Below are 22,201 nucleotides of genomic sequence, written 5' to 3' on the forward strand. Positions count from 1 at the left end.
TAATGATGTGTTCGAAGATCAAACTAGTTTCTATGAACTTAAAATTTTTGAACTTGTAAAATCCAAACACCGCATTGATCATCATTAGTATAACTTTATGAAGTATTGAGTTCAAAAACTTGATCGCATTTTTAAACTCACAGACTCTCAACAACATCGTAAGCAGAGATGTGAAATGATGGATAGTCAATTGATCATGATCAATGTGGTGCGGCTTCACACAACAGACCTCCGACATCACTGAAACTACAATTATTATCTTTTGAAAAAATAACACAAATTTTTTTTATGTATTTTTAGTAAAATATTATAAACGAACTCTACAAATAATTGATACAAATTTAAGGAATACATTCCACCAAAAAAAATAAAAAAAAACAAATAATATTATAGTCATGTTTCACTAAATATTTTTTTTATATATATATGCAAATTATAAATAAACTCTACTAAAAATGAATACAAATTAATATATACATTTTGATTTCTTATTTTTTTATAATTATTAATTTATGAAATTGATGAGACCATATATTTATATAGAATTTTTTTTAAAAAATACTATCTTATTATTCTATTCAAAAATTTTTAATATTACATTATCCCCAACTCGGGAGCAGAGAAATTTATTAATTTATAGTGATGATTAATTTATTGAGTAATAAGTTATAGAGATATTATCTAAAAAGGGGGAAAATATATAAATTATAAAAAGTTATATTTTTGAAAGATTTTTTATTTTTGGTAAATATTCATATATTATATCCGCAAATAAGCATATCAAAGCAAAAAACCAAAATTTTTTAGGAATCAAAACAATAACAATCATCTTCTATAAATATAGATTATAGGATTTCAGTTTCCTCAAAATTGTTTTTACATACATCACAATGTCTATGGCAGAGATTTTCGAGAGAGTTGACAAAAATAAAGATGGAAAAATTTCATGGGACAAATTTGAGGAGGCCATTCGCGTTTTTTCTCCTAAAATAACATCTGAAGAAATTGATAAGATGTTCATAGTTCTTGTTGTTGATGGTGGCGGTCAAATTGATGATGTGGAGTTTCCTTCATGCTTGATGGTTAATGGTGGAGGAGAAAAAGATGATCAAGAAGAAGTTGTTATGAAAAAAGTATACAATAGAGGAATGTGTTGCGATGGTTAAGCCGTTGATAAAGAAAGTGATAGTTTTATTAACTTTGAAGAGTTTAAGATTATGATGAGCTCTAACAAAGAGTCTTTCTGATCTTACTCAAAAATTTAATAGTTTAATTACTTTTTGGTATTTTATTTGCTTTTTAGTTTATGAACTCGGTTTTGATGATTACGTTTTTATCAAATTGTCAATGAATTATTTTGTTTGAAAAAAAGCACATCAAAGCAAGTCCATACAAAATAATGTAAATTTGATATCATCATTTCAGCCTCTATGCATTTCCAAATTCGAACCAAAGATACGTAAGTTATGTTCATTGACACAATACCATAAAACAATAATTTAGACTTCACTATCTTTTGCTAAAACAATATAATCATTATTTTCAGCCTCTTTTGTACACGGTACGTGTTTAAACTTTAAATCTTCGTTTTGTAATACTAACGTAGTTTTACAAGTTAATTACGAGTTTAAAGATGGATGTTCAAAATTTGTTCAAGCAATTTTTTGTAATTCTCCCGTCTTGCAAAAATATCAATAAATGGGCTTCACGGCCCATATTATTGGAGCCCAACAAGACTCGTAAGGAATAATCAAAAAGATCTTTCGTCTTCCCTGAGACGGCGAGACCAACACGAAACCGACGATAGGAACGCCGGTGAACGAAGCAATGCTTGGGCTTTCTTACGGTGAGCTCTTACTCATCGTCGGCGCCACAGCTGCTCTTGTAGGTTAGTCTCTCTTCAATCGAAAAGCTTTACCAGCTCCGATCTTTGTGTTCTTCTCCCAAATTTCTCTGGAATCGAATGATTTGAGTGTTAATTGGAAGAATCAAATGTGAATCTCTGATTTAACAGGACCCAAGGATCTTCCGATTATTGCTAGAGCAGGAGGAAGATTATTCGGACGAGCCATTGGTTACATCAATATGGCTCGTGGTCACTTGGATGGTGTCATGAAACAACCTCAGATGCAAGAGGTTTGATTGTTTCTTCATCAACATTGTTTTATCTCAACATCATTGTTGTAGTGAATTCGAATGACATATTCCTTGAAGTCTTGTTGCCTTACATTACTCTCGTACTTGGTTTAGATATCGAAAGAAGTTCAAGATTTACGAGCACAAGTAGATGCGATTAGCCATGGAGCAAGATTTTCTCTATTTGATTCTAGTCCTTTGACTCGAAGAGTGGATAACCAAAAAACTCAAGAACCTAGTCCAAGCACCACCAATGGTATAGAAAACACTCAATAGTCATTACTCTTTCTTGCATGTTGTTGTTCATGATCTGGTTTTGTTGTATTTTAGGGATTGTTACATCCGTTAATGTTGAAGAAAAACAGAAGCCTGTAGATCATTATACAAAGGTCTTTTTGATGTTATGATCCTTCTTGATCCATTTTTTATTTATTGAATTGTGAAATTCACACTTTTGTATTTTTATGTTCATATAAGGCTCAAGAATTTAGTGGCTCGTCGTCAGCTTCTGTTAACCTGCACGCTCAAGCAACATCATTTGCACGATTATCTGAGACAGTCAATGGAAAAACTCACAGTCTAAACAGTGATTCACCTGTTCTTCCAGTATCAGCTGAGATGGCAAAGTTGCTTCCTCAACGCAAAGGTAGAATCTTTTATAGCTTGAGTTTAGAAACCGAAGTTGCTCACTTTATTCCCATATGTTTGGTTGCAGAGAGTGCAAGAGGATCTGATTTAATGTTAGAGGCGGTTCTTGAAGCGGAAGTAGCACACAAGGCGAAAAGCTTTTTCGCACAAGCCGAGAAAGAAACTCCAGCTTTGAAAGGTGAGACAAAACAACCTCTTTAGTCTATCTGTTGTACAGTTAAGATCAAAGCAAAAAAACTCAAAACTCGTATTGATTAAACTCTTTTCTTTATTCTTGTGAGTGTTGCAGGGAAGTTTTTCAGTGACAGGAAAGGAGAAAATTGAACTCAAAAGTTTTGGGGACCATCATCGATCACAAGACACCGGCAAGGTACAAAAGAGTAGGCCTTGTTATTTAACTGTTTTTTTTTTTATGTTCGATGAGCCAAGAATCTGAGGGACCTTTGTTTCTGATGCGGCAACAAGTGAGCTAAACTTGGAGCGAAGTCAGTTCACTCTTTCATCTTGTAATTAATGCTTCCGCTTTATAGGTTTAGGTTTTGTTGTTTACTTCGGAGGTTTAGTGTGAGTTGGATTTGCATAGAGTTGGTTGGGTTTTTTTAAAGAGTAGAGATCTATTAAATTTTATAAAATTTTGTGTATTTTTACAAGTGTAGTTATAAAAATCCAATGGACATCCATGGTTTTCTCAAAGTTTTCCTTTATAAAAGAAAATTAAGGTTATGATTAAGTTGTATCAAGACTATATAAGGGTCTCTATTGATTCATAACCACTAAGAGAGAGTTGGGTTAAAGGGAAGCTTTTGCTTAATTAACAAAGGTCTATAACATCCCAACATTATTATTTATAGAAGTTTTACTGTATATACAGTATTAGGGTAGCTGTTGTATAGCTTATAATATTCAATATTGTTACTACTTTGGAAGTAAATATTCATCAGATTCGTCCAACAAGAAACTTGACTAATATGTACCTACCAGAAATTAAATAATAATGTTTGCATTTTAAAATAAAACATGTTGTAGTAGCACAAATTAACAAATAAATTGGCTTAAAACGCACTATGCAATGAAGAGACGACAACCACAACACATATTTAACATCAAGATATTCTCTCAACCACCACTAATTGTTACTATTTTAAAGCTAAAATATTCATCCAACAAGAAACTTGAGTTACTCATATAGGTGATGTTTGCATATTGAAACAACACATTTGTGTACAACATATTAAGAAAGAAATGGCTGGAAAAAGTGATCTTCCTGTGATCGCGAGAGACGACAACCTAAGTGAAGAAACAAAAACTCTGATCTCTTCACTTCCTACATACCAAGATTCTCATGTGAAGCTCTGCAAGTACCAAGGATGTTGGTATTACCACAACACTCTCCAAGCAGTCATCAACTACCAAAGAAACTTCCAGCCGCAAGACACCGACATTATTCTCGCGTCTTTCCCCAAATCCGGTACAACTTGGCTCAAGGCACTCTCAGTCGCAATCGTGGAGAGATCTAAACAGCCTTTTGATGATGATCCCCTCACACATCCTTTGCTATCCGATAATCCTCATGGCATAGTACCGTTCTTTGAGTTCGATATGTATCTCAAAACCTCAACACCGGACTTAACCAAGTTCTCAACATCATCCCCGAGGCTGTTTTCGACTCACATGCCTTTACACACCTTCAAAGAGGGCCTCAAGGGTTCTCCATGCAAGGTTGTGTATATGTGCAGGAACATAAAGGATGTTTTGATATCGGATTGGCATTTCAGGTCCAAGTATAGCAACAATGAAGTATCTAGAAGCACTCTTGAGTCAATGTTCGAGTCATTCTGTGGCGGAGTTAGCTTCTATGGTCCGTTTTGGGACCATGCTCTAAGCTATTGGAGAGGCAGCTTGGAAAACCCCAAGCATGTCCTTTTCATGAGGTACGAGGAAATGAAAACAGAGCCGTGTGTCCAGGTCAAGAGGCTTGCCGAGTTTTTGGGGTTTCCTTTCACTAAGGAAGAAGAAGATAGTGGTTCGATTAGCAAACTCTTGGAACTATGCTCTCTTGGTAATCTGAGCGGTTTGGAGGTTAACAAAACCGGAAAAACATGGATGAACTATGACTACAAAAGCTATTTCCGCAAAGGAGAAGTTGGTGACTGGAAGAATCATCTAACTCCCGAAATGGAGAACAAAATCGACATGATCATCGAGGAGAAATTAAAAGGTTCGGACTTGAAGTTCTAGATTCGTGTTCTTTGTGGTTTGTAGCTTTTCACATATGCATTATAATAAAACTACCTTCTGTTTCTTATGTTCCTTTGATTTATGAGTATTGACTGTCTTTCAATAAAATAATGCATAGTGATTGGCCCAAAAATCAAAAGTGTGAATTTGACACAACTCCATGTATATTCATAATACAACTATTTCAAGATATGATGATTGCCCGAGTAAATACCGATACACCTAACCGTAAAGGCACAATAAAATGTGTGGTATAATAGATTATTACTACTAACAAAAAAGTTATAGTATAACTTTATTATTTTAACAGCTCATTTATTTTACATAATTCGTTTTTTGTTTATTCATTTTTTTATGATTATAAGTAACAAAAATATGCACTAAATGAATGTTTAAATTTATTTTAACATAAAATAAATAGTGTTGCTTATATGGATGCTTAGATGGACACCCTAAATGGAGAGAGGACTCTCCTATTATATATATACAGGTTAAACATTATGCAATGAAACCAAAGTTTTTCATTTCAAATCGAACCCAAAGTCTTGCCACAATTCAAATAAAAACTACAATATAGAATATGGATTGATGATTGTTATTTGCTTCCATATTTCAAAACTATATGATCTATCTCTTGTAACTCTTAAACTGTTTGTTTTCTAGTTTGCACTCTAGAATTGGTCTTATATTGTTAGTTTGTTACCGACTTTTTGTAGAATATCAGTTATACTAGTCTCATGTATATTTACAAAATTTTGTAATAAATTCATATAATTTTACTTAGTCAATAACTGGACTTTTTCCTTGTAATTTGATAAGTATTTATTTGGCTGGTAACAAAAACAAAATAATTAGTAATTTACAGTAGATCCCTTTATATAACTATTGTATCTAGAAATAGTTGTACTTCTACGTATTGGGGAGTACCCCGAGTTTTGTGTAACAACTTCCGCTATATATTGTAAAGTAAAAAAATACCAATGAAGTTTGCTTTCCTTATCTGCCTAATTGTTACATCAGGTAAAATTTATATTTCACGTGTGAAGCAAATAACAAAAATCTATATACAAAATTTGTTATTTATAGTTTCTGATTTTGTAGTGATGAGTATCGTTACTGTTCGAAATGTTGAGGCGAAAAGGTTATTACTTGAAGAAATTCCTCAGTTGCATCATGAAGGTTCGCCGCAGGTAGTGAAATTACTGGATGATGACTGCATGGATGGATGTCATATGAAATGTATTCCTAACAACAGAATTACTCCTTGTTTATGTCTATGTTAATTTTCCGTTTTCTTTTTTGAATAAGATATGTTTTCACTAATAATAAAACTTTGTTGCATAGTCCATACAAAAAATATTGAACATTATGTAAAAAAATTCAAAAAAGATAGTTAAGAACAAATTCAACATGGAAGAGGTGATGCCTAATTTTTCATCAAACCAGCCACCATTAGAATAATCACTAGGATGATATAAAAGCATATATATTGCCCACCAACTATAACTTATGAAGCTGTATATGTATGATCATGTGTGTAGCTGTTTTATATCATTTATTGGATCCAACGGTGGATCAATCCAACATAGAGTCCAAAAGAACCGGAACCGGAGAGAATGCCATGAACCGGTTTGTTGTTAGATACGTCTCATTTTCAGTATTTGATTTCTAGCTAAATAAGCTAGTCATGAACTTAAATCTCTAACGCCAACCATGCAATGAAACCAACTTTTCACATTTCAAATCGAACCCAAAGTCTTGTCGTCTACCGTGTAACAATAAATACCAAACTCACTACCTTTAAAATTCTCCTTTTTGAGACCAATTCGGATAAAACCAACAATCTCCTAAATGTTCACTTCCCAAATGTCGTAATCCATAAATCATACTCAAGAAGAAGGATTTAGACTATTAGGAGGTCATGTGCCAAAAATAACATAATACTAATGATAAATTAATCACAAATATTTAAGCACCATTTAGAATCATCAATCACAGTGGATTAGTGTTGGATTTGATTCTATTGAAATCCATGACTGAATAATACCCCTTAATGTGTAACGATTCAAAACTTTTTCTACAGAAAAAAAAAATTTGAAATCGAGACTAAACAAACTTAGGATAAAAAAATAGTCTTGAACATAGGTTTTCAAATTTGGTCCTCCAAAGAGATTAGGTTAGGTTTGGTTTACATTGGTTCACTAAAGCATGACAAGTACATAAACTGCCTTGCTGTAGTAACATGAAAACAAAGTCAGAGAGAAATCAAAACCCAAAACGATAAGACCCCATAGATAATGAACTGTCTAAAGACAAAACCTTTTGGCAAGATTTCTTGTCAGTTTGTTCCTGGATTCATATATATAAAGATCATTAGAAGTTTCATAGAGACAGAGAGACAAATTAAGTTGGGACTTTCATGAAAACTAGTAAAGAAAAACAAATAGTATAATTTTAACTCAAATACTATTTGTTTTTCTTTACTAATACTCTCGAAAGTCCCAACTCAAATACTAGTTGGACACACATGAAGCTACCAATCAGACCCAATGAAACTCAAAATCTTATCCTCCAAACACAGAAAAAAAGACTATGAATATGTTTGACTTTAGACAGCTAGAGTTTCAACTCAATTGACTAGGATGATCTAATCCTGATATCACATGAACCACAAATAGATGAAAGAGTAAGTTCTTGGCTTTAAGAGAGAGAGAGAGAGGTGACAAATGCATATGGCAGACCACAGTACATGTAATGCTTACCCTACAATAACTCAATGCTTGAACAAAAGAGAAAGGTTTTTTATATTCTGCACATGAGTGTACCATACTCTACCCCACTTCCTTGAATTAGGGCTACAGAGAAATGAATCTAGACCGTCCTCTAAAATCAAAGAAAGTATCTTTCTTTGTGTTGAAGATGAAAGTGTCCCACAAATGTCCCCAAAATGATGGGACACACTTTGCCTCAAAGTTGCTGCTACTGTTTACTACCCGACAGCTTTAGCTTTTGCCTTTGTCCTTAAATCAAGTTAATCCCATTTTTTCTAAATTACCAAAAAAGTGACTTTTCAATTCCTATAAAACAATCTTCTTCACAAAGCCTCTTATCTCATCAACAAGTCTTTCTCTCTCTCTAGACAACCACAAGAACACAAAACACACAAAAACAAAGAGGTTCTTTCTTTGAAGAAGAAATGGAAAAAGTTGATGTTTATGATGAGCTTGTTAACCTAAAGGCAACAGAGCTGAGATTGGGATTACCAGGGACAGAAGAAACTGTTTCTTGTGGAAAAAGCAACAAAAGAGTTTTACCTGAAGCTACTGAGAAAGAGATTGAATCCACTGGAAAAACTGAAACCGCTTCTCCTCCAAAGTAAGTGTTTGAATCAAATACAACTTCTCTGAAAATGTGTGTTGAGTTGTGAATCTGATCTAATCTAATCTATGCTATTTCTTGTTTTATAGGGCTCAGATTGTTGGATGGCCACCAGTTAGATCTTACAGAAAGAACAATGTTCAGACAAAGAAGAGTGAATCTGAAGGTCAAGGAAACTATGTGAAAGTAAGTATGGATGGTGCTCCATATCTAAGGAAGATAGATCTAACGATGTATAAACAATATCCAGAGTTGATGAAATCACTTGAAAACATGTTTAAATTCTCTGTGGGAGAATATTTTGAGAGAGAAGGATATAAAGGCTCAGACTTTGTACCTACTTATGAAGACAAAGATGGTGATTGGATGCTTGTTGGTGATGTTCCTTGGGAGTAAGTACAAATTTTCATTTATCTCTCAAATTAGTTAACTTATGACACAATCTTGTTTATGTATTTATGGTGTTTTGTTGTTATTGCAGGATGTTTGTTTCGTCTTGTAAGAGGCTAAGGATCATGAAAGGATCTGAAGTTAAAGGTTTAGGTTGTGGTGGTCTTTAACAAACCTAATTGAGAGATAAAGATCAAAGAGAAAGATTCAAAAACAGAGTTTTTTGTTCTGTTTCTTGAAACAGAGTAAATATAGCTCTGAAACTGCTCGGGTTCTTGGGGAGAGATGTTTCATACAATCATACTTTGTGAATGTTTACCTCATCGGTAAAAAGAGAGATGCTTAAAATGGTCTTAAGCATAAAAGTGTGAGAAAGATCTAAATCTAAACTTTAGCTGTAACTCTGTCTCCATTAAAGAGAAAGGTTTTGTGGTATTAGAAAGATCTAATCTGAAGATTATCTTTGTGTTTTTCACTTTTTATAATGTTCTTATCGAACAACTTTGATGTTTTTGATGTAATTACCCATTTTTCTGTTCTGTTTCTCTTCAAATTAAGATCTGTCTTTACAAAACTGTAACACAGAACATTAAACCTAACTTGTAGATGAACACAACGAAGACAAATCATTAAACCAAAGCTGCTTTATGGTAAAAATAATAATCCCAGCTTCTAAACATATATCATTGGATTCTAGTTTCTTTAAACTTAGATTATACATGTTTAGTCACCAAGATTAAAGAAATAAGAAATCTAATCGAGCAGTGAGAATATTTTTGGGGCTTTGGAAATGTTTATATTATCTTTTGTTGTTACCAACTGTGACTTTGGTCCCCCATACCTTAAACAAGTAAATCTACCCAACTGTGCTAATTTGTCTCCACTATCACTTATAATAATCTATGAACCTTGGAACTAGAGTAATATTTTAAAATGGTATAGATAGGTTCATTGAATTTAGGTTTTTCCTTTGTGCACCAACAATTTTTACATTCATACCTAATGTTCTTGATGCAAGATGATTATTAAGTCAAGAATTTTACCAAATACTTAAACCTAGTTGTCTCGATGATGATGATGATGATTATGATGAGACAACAATCGATCAACAAAAGAAGGATTCAAGATTCTTGATGAGATTGGAAAACTGAATCTATATTTCTAACAAAAGTTTTTGTAATCTTCTTCTGTGGAACATATATATAAATGAGAGATTTAAGAAGAGTATGATCTTTGATCATCAGTTTCTGACTCTAACAAGGTTAGCTCTTGACCTGTTTGGTCGTTGCTACTACCACCAGAGATTGTCATTATTGGTTCAGACTGAGAAGTAAATCCTTCTTCTTCCTGTGGTCTCTTCTCCACTGTTTGATCCGAGATTAACACAATTGAACTGCTTGTAACTACCGGTTTAGGTTGATTAACATCTTCACGATCTGTCTTCTCCGGTAGAACATACGAAAAACCATATTTCTGAGCATGTGTTAGTCCTGGACATAAACCCTACAAAAACCCCAAAACAAAAGAAACTGACTTTGATGAAAGAAAGAAATATTTTTATTTCTGGTACTGGCCTTTATCAAACCGGTAACTGGAAAAGATTCGTGGTAAGGAATCCGAAAGAAAGAAAGAAACATTTTTATTTCTGGTACTGACCTTTATCAAACCGGTAACTGGAAAAGATTCGTGGTAAGGAATCCGAAAGAAAGAAAGAAACATTTTTATTTCTGGTACTGACCTTTATCAAACCGGTAACTGGAAAAGATTCGTGGTAAGGATAATCGTTACTGTGATCATCGTTACTACTGTCTTCTCCAAGGACTTCTTGTTCTAGTTTTGTGGAATTGCTTGGACAGTATCCACCAAAGTAAGAGCAATGTTCCCGAGCTAGAGATATTTGTGGTGTTATTGGTAAGAGATGACCCTCAGTACTGAAGATGTACCTGAAGATTAAGTAAAATTATCAAGATTAGTGAATTGTTGTGGTGTTTGTGAAAATCAAGAGGTTAATGTGGAGGAGATATTTATACTTGTAAGGGCCATTGTCTACGAGGTTATCCGAGTCAACAGCTAAGTCAAAGAGTAGCCATAAGTACTTCACCTGAAATATTTTTGAAACAAAAACAAGTCAAGGCTTTAAGGTAAGCAAGTAAATGCATATTGAGAAACAGAGCTTTTCATGTATTTTACCGTTTCTGCGAGGAAGAAGCTCTCCATGTGATCTTCTTGTTTATGCAGTTCTACATCTGTGATGTGACAATAACCGCAAGGACATTTTGCCCCGTATTGCAAACTAGCCACAAAGTCACGTCCTGCATCAAGATACCTGTCGACGAGTAATTTGCATTGTGCAATTCAGTAGTGTGATCATCTTTGGATGAAGAATTGAAAAAAATATAACTAATTAATTTGGTGACCTGGGATCTCTGGTAGCTTTGTACAACCAGTATGTACTCTCGATTAATTCCGGCCTTAAGGGATAACTCTTTTGCCCATACTGTAAGGAAAATGAAGAATAGATATGAAGCTGTAACATCATAGTGCCATCAGACGTAATAAGTGACAAGTGATCACAGAGACACTTAAAATTAAGATAGAGTACCTGGACACTAAGTGTAGCAAGATTAAAACCCTCAGGGGTGAAACCATATCGTTTCCAGACGCTAAAGAAGGCAGTGTGAGTTCTTATTGCTGGATCAACGTCTCCAGCTAAAACCTTTTGAGAGAGAAACATAGATACAAAATCATAGTTAAATTTTCCAGCCTGAAATATATTAACAATTTGGTCAAACGTAGAATCACTATTTACCTGAAGTCCTGGCCAGAAAGCTTGAAGGCTGTTAAATACTGGCCAGACAATAGCTGCGGAATCCATATTGACTTCTACATACCTACGACAAAACTAGAAAAAACAGTAAGTCCAAACAAAGGAATTGTTTGTTCTTGTTTCTCTATCATACAAGATACAGAAAGCTTACCAAGGATCCTTGTGAAGGTACTGCATTGCAGATCTATAAGCTTCTTGAAAAATGTATAGATATTCCTCATCCCCAAATAGTATATAAGCCTGAAATTGTCAAATCAAACAAAAGTAAAGCGAGGAGTCTAGGACTATATCAATGCCGCTCAAGTTTTATGCAAAGTTGAAGAAGAACAGAAACTATTTTTTTCTGGATTTCTAGGACTTGGCCATTATATCCAAATAATTCAAATATCTTGTCAAGGGCTACGTTTACTAACCTTGAGTAGATACTCATAGAAGGAATCAATGCTTGTTCCTATACCAGCATCCTGCCAAGTAAACACTACCATTTTAGAATTTGGGTGACAAAAAAAGACTAATTAGTTTGTTGAAGCAAAGTTCATCAAACCGTAGTTCTTCTGACATATACAGAAGCCATTTTTTGTTACCTTCTGTGTCCATTCACCTGTAAAGACATTGATGTGAGCACCAACCAAGTCGAGATTTGAACGACGTGCCCATAGTCCCCTCACCGCATTCTTTGCAACTTGTTCGAAAACTTCAAATTTAACAAAGTTGGCCCATGTAAGAGCACGTAAGAAACACAACAAACTATGAAAATCAAAATTACATCTCTTGGAAATCCCAACGAAAATGATAGAAGAGTAAAGAGAGCTAAAGAGAAGTATTTCTCAAGGACTAACAGATTTATGATATATCTCAGTGACTAAACTGGTTTACTCACCAGGATCATTTGTTAAACGACTAAGCACGCCAAACTCTAAAGACAAAGTACCACCACCGGCAGTTGATGTTATCTGAACAAACAAACAAAGATGCATGAATAAATGAGTTTCCAATATAGGAATCAAAAGATAAGATCAGCAAGCAGAAAATGAGCAGTTTAATCTCAACTCTCTTTAACTCGTTGAGACCTAGCAAAGATAGGAAAACCAAGCATTTCGGTATCATTTATATTAATATGCACTCCAGTCACGGCACCAATAGCACAGATGAACAAATTAAATAAGTAAGAATAAGATGTGAAAGCTATGAGAAGGTAAAAGAAGATGGTTTGCCTTGCTTTCATGTTTGTCAACACCGTACATCAAATTCACAGATCCAAATGGGATTCCTGTAGAAAATAACAAGTGAAGAAGGAGATGACAAGGCAATTCTCGCTTTCATATATGCACGTGTATAACTAAAAGAGCATACCAGTCGGTGTATCAAATGCAGGAAGCATTCTCCGTGCCAAATTCTCAGCCAAAACTAGTAATTCATTGTTGTAAGATGGAATTCTCATGCCCTGTCATCAGATTAGATTCAAATTCAATCTTACATGACAAACAACCAAAACCACTTTAATAAGGAGATTTTTAGACTTTGGAAGCCCGATAAGACAATTAGGAATCCTAAGACTAGTTTGCAGAATAAGCTCATATAAAGCCTAACACATTATAGAGCGCAAAAAAATACTTATCTCTTCTGGCTGAAGAATATACAAGTACCCTCACATAAGATAAAATCATGACGAAAGATATAGCCACGCAGAAAAAAACGTACCGTTGCATAATCACTTGCAATCAGATGAGCAGATAGTAACCCCCCAAGGACTCGGATAGTTGTCTCAAACACAGAGACTGTTTTATTCTGCAGTTAAAAAGACATGTATCATTTCATCAACTTCACTGCCAGGCTACATCATACAAAAGTTCTAAAAGGAGTATTTGAGAAAATAACAATTATAACTTGATCTTGCTAGAGAAGCCAAAACCAATCATTACTCACTATATTAAACTGAAGATTTTTACCAATCCATTCAACAGAAGAAGTGAAGCGCTCTCGGTCACCAAGTAAAGCTAATGTATCCAACGAGTCAATCTACACAAATGCCACCAAAACCATTGTCAAGTTTTACATAAGACAAAGCCTTACACAAGAGAAGGTTATATATTAAAGCTTACCAGAGTCAACGCATAGCCTCCAAGAGTATCTTCTCCTTGGCAAGATAACGGTCTCAATTCATCGAGTGGAAACGCATTGTTCATATATCCATCAAAGGCATGATAAAACATCCCACGTACCTACACTCAATGTGATCAAACCCATCATCAAATAAGGTAATTATCGAACAAAAAGGTCAAAGCTGCAACTCCACTATCAAACCAAGTGATCTCAGCTAGTTATTGTGTGCAAAACAACTAAATGTTCTTCTCTAACGGCTAAAGGACTTACCTTTACGACATAATTAACATCAATGAGTAATTACAACATCCAAAGATCAAGACTTTAAGTGTCCCAGAAGACTAAATTGTTCTAATACTCAATTTGGGGACAACTGATAAACCAATCGATGACCAAAATCGAAATCCAGATCTGTGGAGGAATGTTACCTCGTCTCTAAGCTGTTTAGCTTCATCAGGCTTAACACTTTCAGCGAGAACTCCATGGTGAAGAACAAAACCCGAAAATGTCAGAGAGATCAAGATGGCAAACAAAAGCCACTTGAAATTTGAGTCCATCAATAAAAGCTATTTTGGGGAGTTTCGTTAATGTGTTGAATGAATCTTCTCAGACATCACTCTGGATCTCTGCTCTTGTCCGAGGAGATTCTTGAGTTTTTCAACTGCGTCACTCGGTGCCTCGTCCTTCAATCACAATTCAACAAATCAATAAATCTTTGGGTTTTTCTTAACATTTATTTTATTTTATTTTTGTTTTTTCAGCCATTAATTATTGAATTATTTTTGTTCGTTGTAGTTAATGTTCATTTCTCTTGAATTATTAATAAATTAGATTTTAGATTATGATCAGTTCAATATAACATATATCAGTTCTCTAAATTTATTGTTTTACCGCAAGAACGCTAAACAATTTCATTCTCTCAGAAAATTTTGGTTAAAAAATAGTTGCATTAGAAAGAATGAAATTGTTTATGTACATTGTATTAAAAACGTTGATTGGCAAAACCAAAACTTGCTAACAACTTAATTTATTTTTTGCAGTCAAACATTTCTTCTCATTTCTAAAAACTAATTGTAAATTTTTTATTTAGAATAAAGTTTTCATTCTTTGCTTTTTTGGGTGCAAAAATTATCATTTCTTCACTTATTTGTTTTCCTCAAAAACTATTTAATTCGGACAATCTAAAAAAGACAAGTATCTTAACTGAAAAAACTGATTCAAGGGAAAAAAATTATCAATGGTCAATTGTGCTGGTAAAAAAGCTCCATGAAAGACTCAAATGGGAGTTTATACCCAAAAACTTTAGAGTTTCATTTCAAAAGCTAAAAACAACAAACACATATCTCTCTGAATTCCATGACCACAACAAAAATCTATATAAATTTCATATATCTGCATTAGATCCCAGTAGAGTAATTGGAACTGATGAAGAGTGTGTAGTGTTTGGAGAAGCCGAGTATCCGATCACTGCAAAAACAGCAAAGAGAAGAATCAAACACTATGGTCACAGCTCGCAAGATATTTGATGAGATGCTATTCAAAGATTTGTTTCCTACAAATTAACTCGTAGGTAAGTAAACCGACCTGTTGCTTCTTCTTCTTAGGCCTTCTCTTCCTTTTGGGTTTATGAGCATCAGAATTGGAGCTCAAGTTGCTACTCTGACTGCTATATGAATTCGCCGCAGAAGCCCTTGCATTATATGAAGACTCACTTCTTCTGTTTGAAGTGTTGTTTCTCGAGGATGATGGCATCTCATTCCTCTGTACATATAAATTCTTCCTAGAATTTGATTCAAACCTTGCTTGTGGTGGTGGCATTAAAGCTCTATCAGAGTTTTGCTTCTACATATATTTTGAAACATTCAAACATGTAAATAGGAATTTGTCATATAAACCATGTCTCTGGTAACAAGTGGCATCACCATTCATCATACCTGATTCCGTTCATCACTAGACATGCCAGAAGTTGCTCTACCAGAAGCACTAGAAGCAGCCTCCCTAAGAAATATAGTCAGAAATTCTCTGTATCAGAAAGCTTCAATTAAAAGTATTGACGTCTAAAAGAAAGTATTCCACATTTCACCTACTTTGCGCTTTTATCAGTCAATTCATCATCTGCGTCTGCTTCATCGCTTGAACTCCCTTTATCAAAGAAATCATCATCACTAAGGTCCAGAAGACCATCATCTTCACTCCCCGTCTCTGTTTGTCCACAACAATAGCATAAATCATCCTTTATTAGCTACGACCTACGATACTTAATAGTTCCAGGGAAAAAAGGGAAACAAATAAGCATCTATATATAGCACATGTGTTTACCTTCTAACTCCTTCCCACTAGCAGCAGCAACAATAATATTGGCTTTGATCTGCTGCCGCATTTTACCTCTCTTCTCAATTACTTCTGAATCCTCAGCTCCAGTAAAAAGTGATACATATTTCTCATTTTTCGGGAAGAACTACAATAGTTATATATAGGACCAACAGACATTCTCAACTTAGCTCATTCTAAATCATATAACTAACAAGCAGAGAAGGATAAAAAGAAGTGAATTTACCCGAACATATTCAAGATCTTCTTTGAGTTTACTGAGTTGCTCAGCTATATCTACATCTCCCACATGAGCAGATGAAGTACGTTGTAACTTCTCAAGACGTCTAATGCTTCTTTCGATCTTTCTCCGCTCTATTCAAGAAAAAAAAAAGTCTCTAAACTTTCAGGCACCATTTCTAATTAATTCCTGACTAAATGCAAGGTAAAAGCTCTTCTTACCAAAGAACTTAATCTTTCTGTTCCTAAAGAATATTTTACGTTCAACAGCAAGACGGGCATGAGCGTCTTGCTGCTTCTTCAAATCTTCCAACTTCTCTACTAGAGACTCTCTTACTTCAGGAGGCAAATCCTATAAAAGTATCAAATACATCAACATTCAATATTCTCATATGGGGTTTGCTTCTAATAGACCATAGATTATCAAATTCTCTACAAAAACACAACCTAGAAATGACATTATCAACCTTAAGCTCTACACTAGACAAGCTAACTGAGTCACCAGAAAGACCGGAACTTAAACACAAATTCTACCAAAAAACACTAATTTACAGAGAAAAGGAACTGACTTTACGAAGAAAGCGTTCAACAGAACGCATCTGATTCTTGATGGAGACAGTCTTAGGTTTCTTCTCTACACGCAATACTTTCGACCTCCGACTGCTTCCCGCCGTCTGTTTTGGTTCCGAATCCCTTCTCTTGGCATAGCCTCCGTGCGCCATGGCTGAAGGAGTTTGCTAAAGCTTTTTAGAAGTTGAAGAAGGAGGAAGAGTTGAGAGACCAAAATTAGGGGTTGTGTTTTTTCTTCTTTGTTCGGCGTTAGTTACTCTTCAATCGGACGTCGAAACGCTGCGTATTAGGGAGATAAACAACTAGGTTGAACCGGATTATTTTCTGGGTTAACCGGTATGTCGGAATGTGATATTAGTTTATGGAAATTCCAGTTTTGCCCTAGGTCGCTTAATCGTTTCGTCAGAAATCGATTTCGTGTTTGATTGCTCGATTTTTAGATTTATCAGAATTTGTATATCAAAATCGAGCGAACGAAGATCTCCGGATTGCTGCACTCTGCTACATGCCTTTCGAATCCGTTTACTGCATCGCCGGAGAAGTAGGAATCTGTTTACTTACCTTTGGAATCCATCCTCATCCCTCTCCGTCTAGTGTGATGCAGCAGTTAGGCACTAGTGCAGTGACATCTAAGTTTAAACAGACTTTTTTCTTCAAAATGCGACATTTTCTTCTGATGTCTGCAGGTACGCTTGGTTCCTACTTGTACTTGGTGAGAATATCTGTAGACAGTTTTATGTGTTCTGAATGTCGCATTTGACTAATGTCTGCCATGTGTGTTACTTTGTGTGTGCTCTAGCCTCTATGTCCTGAATTTGTTACGTGTAATTAGACTACCGGAAGGAAGAGAAGATTTCGAAAGAGAGAATTTTGCTCTTCTTATTTTATCGCTTAGTAGTATATTTCACTTTGTGGATATCAAACTTCTGACTTTTATTGACTATCACTACATTTAATAAACTGGTTGATCTCATTTAAACAATTATTGGTGACGATTGCAGTTTCTTGGAAGCTGCCACTCTCAATAAACTAATAGAAATTGTTGTCTTGACTTTTAATTTCTTGATACAGTACGGTTGTATACCTCTTTCTCTCCCCCCATTCACCCTCTTCGATCGTGTTGTTTCTTGCATCGCCTTGGCAGTAATCTCGGGGGTTTCTTTCTTAAAGTTTGTGCAAAATGGTGGACTGGCTTTCACTATTACCCTGGAATAAAATCTTCACTGCTGCATGTGGCTGCTTTTTAAGCGATAGCAACTACATTCACTTGATGGAGTCAAATCTCGATGCTCTGCAGAAAACTATGGAAGAACTTAAGAATGGGCGAGATGATCTGTTAGCAAGAGTTTCCATAGAAGAAGATAAAGGTTTGCAACGGCTTGCTCTAGTCAACGGATGGCTTTCAAGGGTACAAATTGTTGAATCCGAATTCAAGGATCTGCTTGAGGCTATGTCAATCGAAACTGGAAGATTGTGTCTATTTGGATATTGTTCTGAGGATTGCATATCAAGCTACAATTATGGTGGAAAGGTAATGAAGAATTTGGAAGAAGTTAAAGAACTTCTATCTAAAAAGAATTTTGAAGTGGTGGCGCAGAAAATCATACCTAAGGCAGAGAAGAAGCATATACAAACCACAGTTGGTTTGGATACAATGGTTGGAATAGCATGGGAAAGCCTCATAGACGATGAAATAAGAACCTTGGGTCTTTATGGTATGGGGGGAATAGGAAAAACCACCCTCTTAGAAAGTCTCAACAACAAATTTGTTGAACTGGAGAGTGAATTTGATGTAGTGATATGGGTTGTGGTATCTAAAGACTTTCAGTTGGAGGGCATTCAAGATCAGATTCTGGGGAGATTACGTCCTGACAAGGAATGGGAAAGAGAAACAGAAAGTAAGAAAGCCTCTCTCATAAACAATAACCTTAAGAGAAAGAAATTTGTGTTGTTGTTGGATGATCTCTGGAGCGAAGTAGATCTAATTAAGATAGGAGTTCCACCTCCAAGTCGAGAAAATGGATCGAAGATAGTTTTCACCACACGTTCAAAGGAAGTTTGCAAGCACATGAAAGCTGACAAGCAGATAAAAGTTGACTGTTTGTCACCAGATGAAGCGTGGGAATTGTTTCGACTCACTGTTGGAGATATCATATTAAGGAGCCATCAAGATATTCCCGCACTTGCAAGAATAGTTGCTGCAAAATGCCATGGCTTGCCACTTGCACTCAATGTCATTGGCAAAGCCATGGTATGTAAAGAGACTGTACAAGAATGGCGTCATGCGATTAATGTTCTGAATTCGCCTGGCCACAAGTTTCCAGGTATGGAAGAAAGAATTCTTCCCATTTTGAAGTTCAGTTATGATAGCTTAAAGAATGGTGAAATCAAATTGTGCTTCCTATATTGTTCTCTGTTTCCTGAAGATTTTGAAATAGAGAAGGATAAGTTGATAGAATATTGGATTTGCGAAGGATATATAAATCCGAACAGATATGAAGATGGAGGTACTAACCAAGGTTATGATATAATTGGCTTGTTAGTTCGTGCACATTTGTTGATTGAATGTGAACTCACAGACAAAGTTAAAATGCATGATGTGATACGTGAGATGGCTCTTTGGATAAATTCTGACTTCGGAAATCAGCAAGAAACAATTTGTGTGAAATCTGGTGCTCATGTACGTCTGATACCAAATGACATCAGTTGGGAGATTGTGAGACAGATGTCTTTAATTAGTACTCAGGTTGAGAAGATAGCTTGCAGTCCCAACTGCCCCAACCTTTCAACCCTATTACTCCCATATAACAAGTTGGTGGATATTTCAGTTGGATTCTTTCTGTTTATGCCAAAACTTGTGGTCTTGGATCTTTCTACAAACTGGAGTCTTATTGAATTGCCGGAAGAAATTTCTAACCTAGGCTCCCTGCAATATCTCAATTTATCACTCACAGGGATAAAATCGCTACCAGTTGGTCTGAAGAAGTTGAGGAAACTAATCTACTTGAATCTGGAGTTCACTAATGTACTTGAGAGTCTTGTTGGAATAGCAACAACTTTACCAAATCTGCAAGTGTTGAAATTATTTTATTCTCTTTTTTGTGTTGATGACATAATTATGGAGGAACTACAGCGCTTGAAGCACTTGAAGATTTTAACAGCAACCATAGAGGATGCCATGATTTTGGAAAGGGTACAAGGAGTTGACCGATTGGCGAGTAGTATTCGAGGTTTATGTCTAAGAAACATGTCAGCACCTCGTGTAATATTAAACTCGGTAGCTCTGGGAGGTCTTCAACAACTTGGAATTGTGAGCTGCAACATATCTGAGATAGAGATAGATTGGTTAAGCAAAGAAAGAAGGGATCATCGATCTACAAGTTCTCCAGGCTTCAAGCAACTCGCCAGTATTACTGTAATCGGTTTGGTAGGGCCAAGGGATTTGTCATGGCTGTTATTTGCTCAAAATCTGAAGGATATACAAGTGCAATATTCACCAACAATAGAAGAAATAATAAATAAGCAGAAAGGAATGAGTATTACCAAAGTGCATCGAGATATTGTTGTTCCCTTTGGGAAGCTGGAATCCCTTCATCTATATCAATTGGCTGAGCTTACAGAAATCTGCTGGAATTATCAGACTCTTCCTAACCTTAGAGAATCCTATGTCAATTATTGTCCAAAGCTACTTGAAGATATAGCTAATTTTCCCAAGCTGAAAGGGTGATGACAAGTGGTCAAATGCTAAACCGAATGAAGAAATCGATTAGAGTACCAATTGTTCCTTTGTTTCATGTGCTTCCTGAAAAGTATGCATTTGTTTCCTATATAAATGAAAAAGCCAAAAAAAAAAAGGCAGAGAAATTTGCCTGAACTATTTTTGTTCTTGTGTTTTTTAATTCATGCTTTGAGTGGGACCTTATCATTGGGGCTTAAGAATGGGAGAAAGATGCTTCTACGCAAATGGATGGTCTCTCCCATGAACAGGTTGGAAATAAAGCCATTACAGAACAAGGTCTCTTTATCTCTCTCCTGCTTGCTTTGCTCCCACTTTGTGTAACTGCACTGCATCCTCTCAGTTCTTAATTTGGTTTTTTATGTATATGTACTGCTTTTGTTTCAATGACCTCTTGTTATCCAGTTACATTTCTCAAAGTTTAAACGTTCTCCTCTCCACAGTGTGAATTCAAAGATTTGTTGGTTTGTTTTTGTCATGTTCTGTGTTGTCTCCGAAGTAACGAGCTAGAGTTTTATAAGGAGGGCATAGATGGCGTTGATGTTTCTGAATTAAGCTAGGTTTAGATCCATGGGACATGGTGAAAATATAAAATACTATATTGTTCTTAGAAGTTAGAACGTTCATTGATTATGCTGAGATCGGATAAGGGTTTCGGTTGCTGGTGGCTGTGAGGAGGCAGATCGCTTCGTTTCCTAGTCGGGTATAGTGCTTCTCTCTCTCTCTCGTCTCCTTTTCTCCAGGATATTTGTTTGCTATAGGACTGTGTTGGTGTTTGGTTCTAGTGTGGCTTCCATCAATGGTTTTGTTTGGTTTTGATGTTACTTTAGATCGGCTGCTGTATATGGAGACTAATTATTGGAGTTTACGTTCGTGTGTTGTGAACTTGTTATGAATGTATTGATTGGTATATATAGAGTGGATGTTTCAAAAAGCTTTGCATTTTTTAGTTGTTCTCATGAACTAGATTGTATTTCTGGGAGTTAACAACGATGCTTTATCTCATAATGGTTTTGGATTTGTGGTTCATGTGGTTGCTTTTAGTGGCTTTGGTCTGGGAGAAACTTTCATATTTTCGGATAAAAGAGCTCAAGGATGTGCTCACTCAGCTGGGACTTTCGAAACAGGGAAAGAAGCAGGTTAGGTTCTTTCTACTTATCTTCCATTTGTCGTGACTATGGTTGTGATTCTTGTAAAGAAGATGATGTTTCAGATTGTTATCATTGGACCTTTAACATGTTCCGGTTATAATTTATTTGTCTTGAATAAGAAGAAGGCTTCGAAGAGGCAATGCATAAGGAAGGATGGAGTTTTTCATTTTCATCTCCAAGACTGAGTTCAGTTCATGATATATGTTCGTAACAAAAAGAAGTTTCAATTATTCTAATCATTTGTTTTGAACTCAGTTTCTATATTTTGGTTTCTCTGATATCAGTAATCTTAGTGATGAAAGCCATATAGAATGTGATAAACAAGTAGAGCATCAATGGTTATGAACAGTTTTTTTTTGTCTTTCCTTGTTAGATTAATACCGAGATATTCTGTGCTGAAGTTGTAGTAGTACATAAAGAAATTGTGTTATTGATTTACTACTGAACTAAGTTTCTCCACCTGACTTAATAAGC

The 22,201-nt window shown here is 35.3% G+C and overlaps 7 protein-coding genes and 1 non-coding gene across 16 annotated transcripts; 6 read left to right on the forward strand and 2 right to left on the reverse strand.

Annotated features, from left to right (window-relative positions):
• Nucleotides 1–1,744: 1,744 nt before the first annotated feature.
• Nucleotides 1,745–3,601, forward strand: AT5G43680 (uncharacterized protein). 2 transcript variants are annotated; one of them, NM_001203534.2, is made up of 8 exons: nt 1,779–1,888; nt 2,015–2,136; nt 2,251–2,392; nt 2,467–2,525; nt 2,614–2,782; nt 2,852–2,962; nt 3,074–3,154; nt 3,250–3,506. In NM_001203534.2, exons 1-7 carry the CDS (start codon nt 1,828–1,830, stop codon nt 3,106–3,108), a joined length of 699 nt encoding a protein of 232 aa, NP_001190463.1. In that variant the 5' UTR covers nt 1,779–1,827; the 3' UTR covers nt 3,109–3,154; nt 3,250–3,506. The 2 variants fall into 2 exon arrangements, with proteins under 2 accessions (NP_199181.2, NP_001190463.1); NM_123734.3 differs by having other exon boundaries at nt 1,745–1,888; nt 3,074–3,601.
• A 264-nt stretch (nt 3,602–3,865) lies between these two features.
• On the forward strand, nt 3,866–5,239 carry AT5G43690 (P-loop containing nucleoside triphosphate hydrolases superfamily protein). The gene has a single exon (NM_123735.4). It carries the CDS (start codon nt 4,027–4,029, stop codon nt 5,020–5,022), a length of 996 nt encoding a protein of 331 aa, NP_199182.1. The 5' UTR covers nt 3,866–4,026; the 3' UTR covers nt 5,023–5,239.
• A 694-nt stretch (nt 5,240–5,933) lies between these two features.
• On the forward strand, nt 5,934–6,366 carry AT5G43695 (uncharacterized protein). Its single transcript, NM_001125896.2, has 2 exons — nt 5,934–6,042; nt 6,124–6,366. Exons 1-2 carry the CDS (start codon nt 6,003–6,005, stop codon nt 6,303–6,305), a joined length of 222 nt encoding a protein of 73 aa, NP_001119368.1. The 5' UTR covers nt 5,934–6,002; the 3' UTR covers nt 6,306–6,366.
• A 1,566-nt stretch (nt 6,367–7,932) lies between these two features.
• ATAUX2-11 (AUX/IAA transcriptional regulator family protein) lies at nt 7,933–9,469 on the forward strand. Its single transcript, NM_123736.3, has 3 exons — nt 7,933–8,397; nt 8,490–8,792; nt 8,882–9,469. Exons 1-3 carry the CDS (start codon nt 8,219–8,221, stop codon nt 8,958–8,960), a joined length of 561 nt encoding a protein of 186 aa, NP_199183.1. The 5' UTR covers nt 7,933–8,218; the 3' UTR covers nt 8,961–9,469.
• A 387-nt stretch (nt 9,470–9,856) lies between these two features.
• On the reverse strand, nt 9,857–14,484 carry AT5G43710 (Glycosyl hydrolase family 47 protein). Of its 3 annotated transcripts, none has more exons than NM_001344499.1 (17): nt 14,149–14,426; nt 13,720–13,839; nt 13,544–13,636; nt 13,319–13,405; nt 12,971–13,061; nt 12,832–12,887; nt 12,498–12,570; nt 12,202–12,311; nt 12,031–12,081; nt 11,769–11,857; nt 11,600–11,681; nt 11,393–11,506; nt 11,208–11,287; nt 10,981–11,116; nt 10,821–10,891; nt 10,529–10,733; nt 9,857–10,364 (listed from the first exon to the last, which is right to left on the reverse strand). In NM_001344499.1, exons 1-17 carry the CDS (start codon nt 14,275–14,277, stop codon nt 10,275–10,277), a joined length of 1,677 nt encoding a protein of 558 aa, NP_001330909.1. In that variant the 5' UTR covers nt 14,278–14,426; the 3' UTR covers nt 9,857–10,274. The 3 variants fall into 3 exon arrangements, with proteins under 3 accessions (NP_001330909.1, NP_199184.1, NP_001330908.1); NM_123737.3 differs by having other exon boundaries at nt 9,884–10,293; nt 14,149–14,484; NM_001344500.1 differs by lacking the exon at nt 9,857–10,364 and having other exon boundaries at nt 10,405–10,733; nt 14,149–14,484.
• Nucleotides 14,485–14,841: 357 nt separating this feature from the next.
• On the reverse strand, nt 14,842–17,166 carry AT5G43720 (rRNA-processing EFG1-like protein (DUF2361)). The gene is made up of 8 exons (NM_123738.3): nt 16,840–17,166; nt 16,493–16,622; nt 16,278–16,405; nt 16,040–16,178; nt 15,808–15,922; nt 15,655–15,718; nt 15,305–15,562; nt 14,842–15,187 (listed from the first exon to the last, which is right to left on the reverse strand). The coding sequence occupies exons 1-8, from the start codon at nt 16,990–16,992 to the stop codon at nt 15,185–15,187; spliced, it is 990 nt and encodes a 329-aa protein (NP_568627.1). The 5' UTR covers nt 16,993–17,166; the 3' UTR covers nt 14,842–15,184.
• A 128-nt stretch (nt 17,167–17,294) lies between these two features.
• Nucleotides 17,295–21,977, forward strand: AT5G43725. Of its 2 annotated transcripts, none has more exons than NR_144285.1 (2): nt 17,295–17,526; nt 17,640–17,816. It is a non-coding gene; the product is annotated as an other RNA (non-coding RNA). The 2 variants fall into 2 exon arrangements; NR_144286.1 differs by lacking the exon at nt 17,640–17,816 and adding an exon at nt 21,621–21,977 and having other exon boundaries at nt 17,299–17,526.
• On the forward strand, nt 17,933–22,188 carry AT5G43730 (Disease resistance protein (CC-NBS-LRR class) family; the record flags this gene model as incomplete). Of its 5 annotated transcripts, none has more annotated exons than NM_001344501.1 (3): nt 17,933–20,683; nt 21,621–21,715; nt 21,847–22,131. In NM_001344501.1, the coding sequence occupies one exon, from the start codon at nt 18,021–18,023 to the stop codon at nt 20,565–20,567; it is 2,547 nt and encodes an 848-aa protein (NP_001318737.1). In that variant the 3' UTR covers nt 20,568–20,683; nt 21,621–21,715; nt 21,847–22,131. The 5 variants fall into 5 exon arrangements, with proteins under 5 accessions (NP_001318737.1, NP_001331020.1, NP_199186.1 ...); NM_001344504.1 differs by having other exon boundaries at nt 18,021–21,279; nt 21,850–22,188; NM_001344502.1 differs by having other exon boundaries at nt 17,933–21,715; nt 21,850–22,151.
• Between the last annotated feature and the right edge of the window lie 13 nt (nt 22,189–22,201).

Source organism: Arabidopsis thaliana, chromosome 5 (assembly GCF_000001735.4).
Source record: "Arabidopsis thaliana chromosome 5, partial sequence".
Classification (NCBI taxonomy): domain Eukaryota; kingdom Viridiplantae; phylum Streptophyta; class Magnoliopsida; order Brassicales; family Brassicaceae; genus Arabidopsis; species Arabidopsis thaliana.

Bases quoted from the DNA above. Each gene is read 5' to 3' on its own strand.
- AT5G43680 (NM_123734.3), top strand. From the start codon at position 1,828: ATGCTTGGGCTTTCTTACGGTGAGCTCTTACTCATCGTCGGCGCCACA. The intron at 2,137-2,250 runs GTTTGATTGTTT...TACTTGGTTTAG, and splicing joins AACAACCTCAGATGCAAGAG to ATATCGAAAGAAGTTCAAGA. The intron at 2,393-2,466 runs GTATAGAAAACA...GTTGTATTTTAG, and splicing joins TAGTCCAAGCACCACCAATG to GGATTGTTACATCCGTTAAT.
- AT5G43690 (NM_123735.4), top strand. From the start codon at position 4,027: ATGGCTGGAAAAAGTGATCTTCCTGTGATCGCGAGAGACGACAACCTA.
- AT5G43695 (NM_001125896.2), top strand. From the start codon at position 6,003: ATGAAGTTTGCTTTCCTTATCTGCCTAATTGTTACATCAG. The intron at 6,043-6,123 runs GTAAAATTTATA...CTGATTTTGTAG, and splicing joins CTGCCTAATTGTTACATCAG to TGATGAGTATCGTTACTGTT.
- ATAUX2-11 (NM_123736.3), top strand. From the start codon at position 8,219: ATGGAAAAAGTTGATGTTTATGATGAGCTTGTTAACCTAAAGGCAACA. The intron at 8,398-8,489 runs GTAAGTGTTTGA...CTTGTTTTATAG, and splicing joins GAAACCGCTTCTCCTCCAAA to GGCTCAGATTGTTGGATGGC. The intron at 8,793-8,881 runs GTAAGTACAAAT...TTGTTATTGCAG, and splicing joins GTTGGTGATGTTCCTTGGGA to GATGTTTGTTTCGTCTTGTA.
- AT5G43710 (NM_123737.3), bottom strand. From the start codon at position 14,277: ATGGACTCAAATTTCAAGTGGCTTTTGTTTGCCATCTTGATCTCTCTG. The intron at 12,571-12,831 runs GCAAACCATCTT...TTGTTTGTTCAG, and splicing joins TTGACAAACATGAAAGCAAG to ATAACATCAACTGCCGGTGG. The intron at 10,892-10,980 runs GTAAAATACATG...AAAATATTTCAG, and splicing joins GCTTCTTCCTCGCAGAAACG to GTGAAGTACTTATGGCTACT.
- AT5G43720 (NM_123738.3), bottom strand. From the start codon at position 16,992: ATGGCGCACGGAGGCTATGCCAAGAGAAGGGATTCGGAACCAAAACAG. The intron at 16,623-16,839 runs GTCAGTTCCTTT...ATACTTTTATAG, and splicing joins TTGAACGCTTTCTTCGTAAA to GATTTGCCTCCTGAAGTAAG. The intron at 15,563-15,654 runs GTATGATGAATG...AAATATATGTAG, and splicing joins CTAGTGATGAACGGAATCAG to AAGCAAAACTCTGATAGAGC.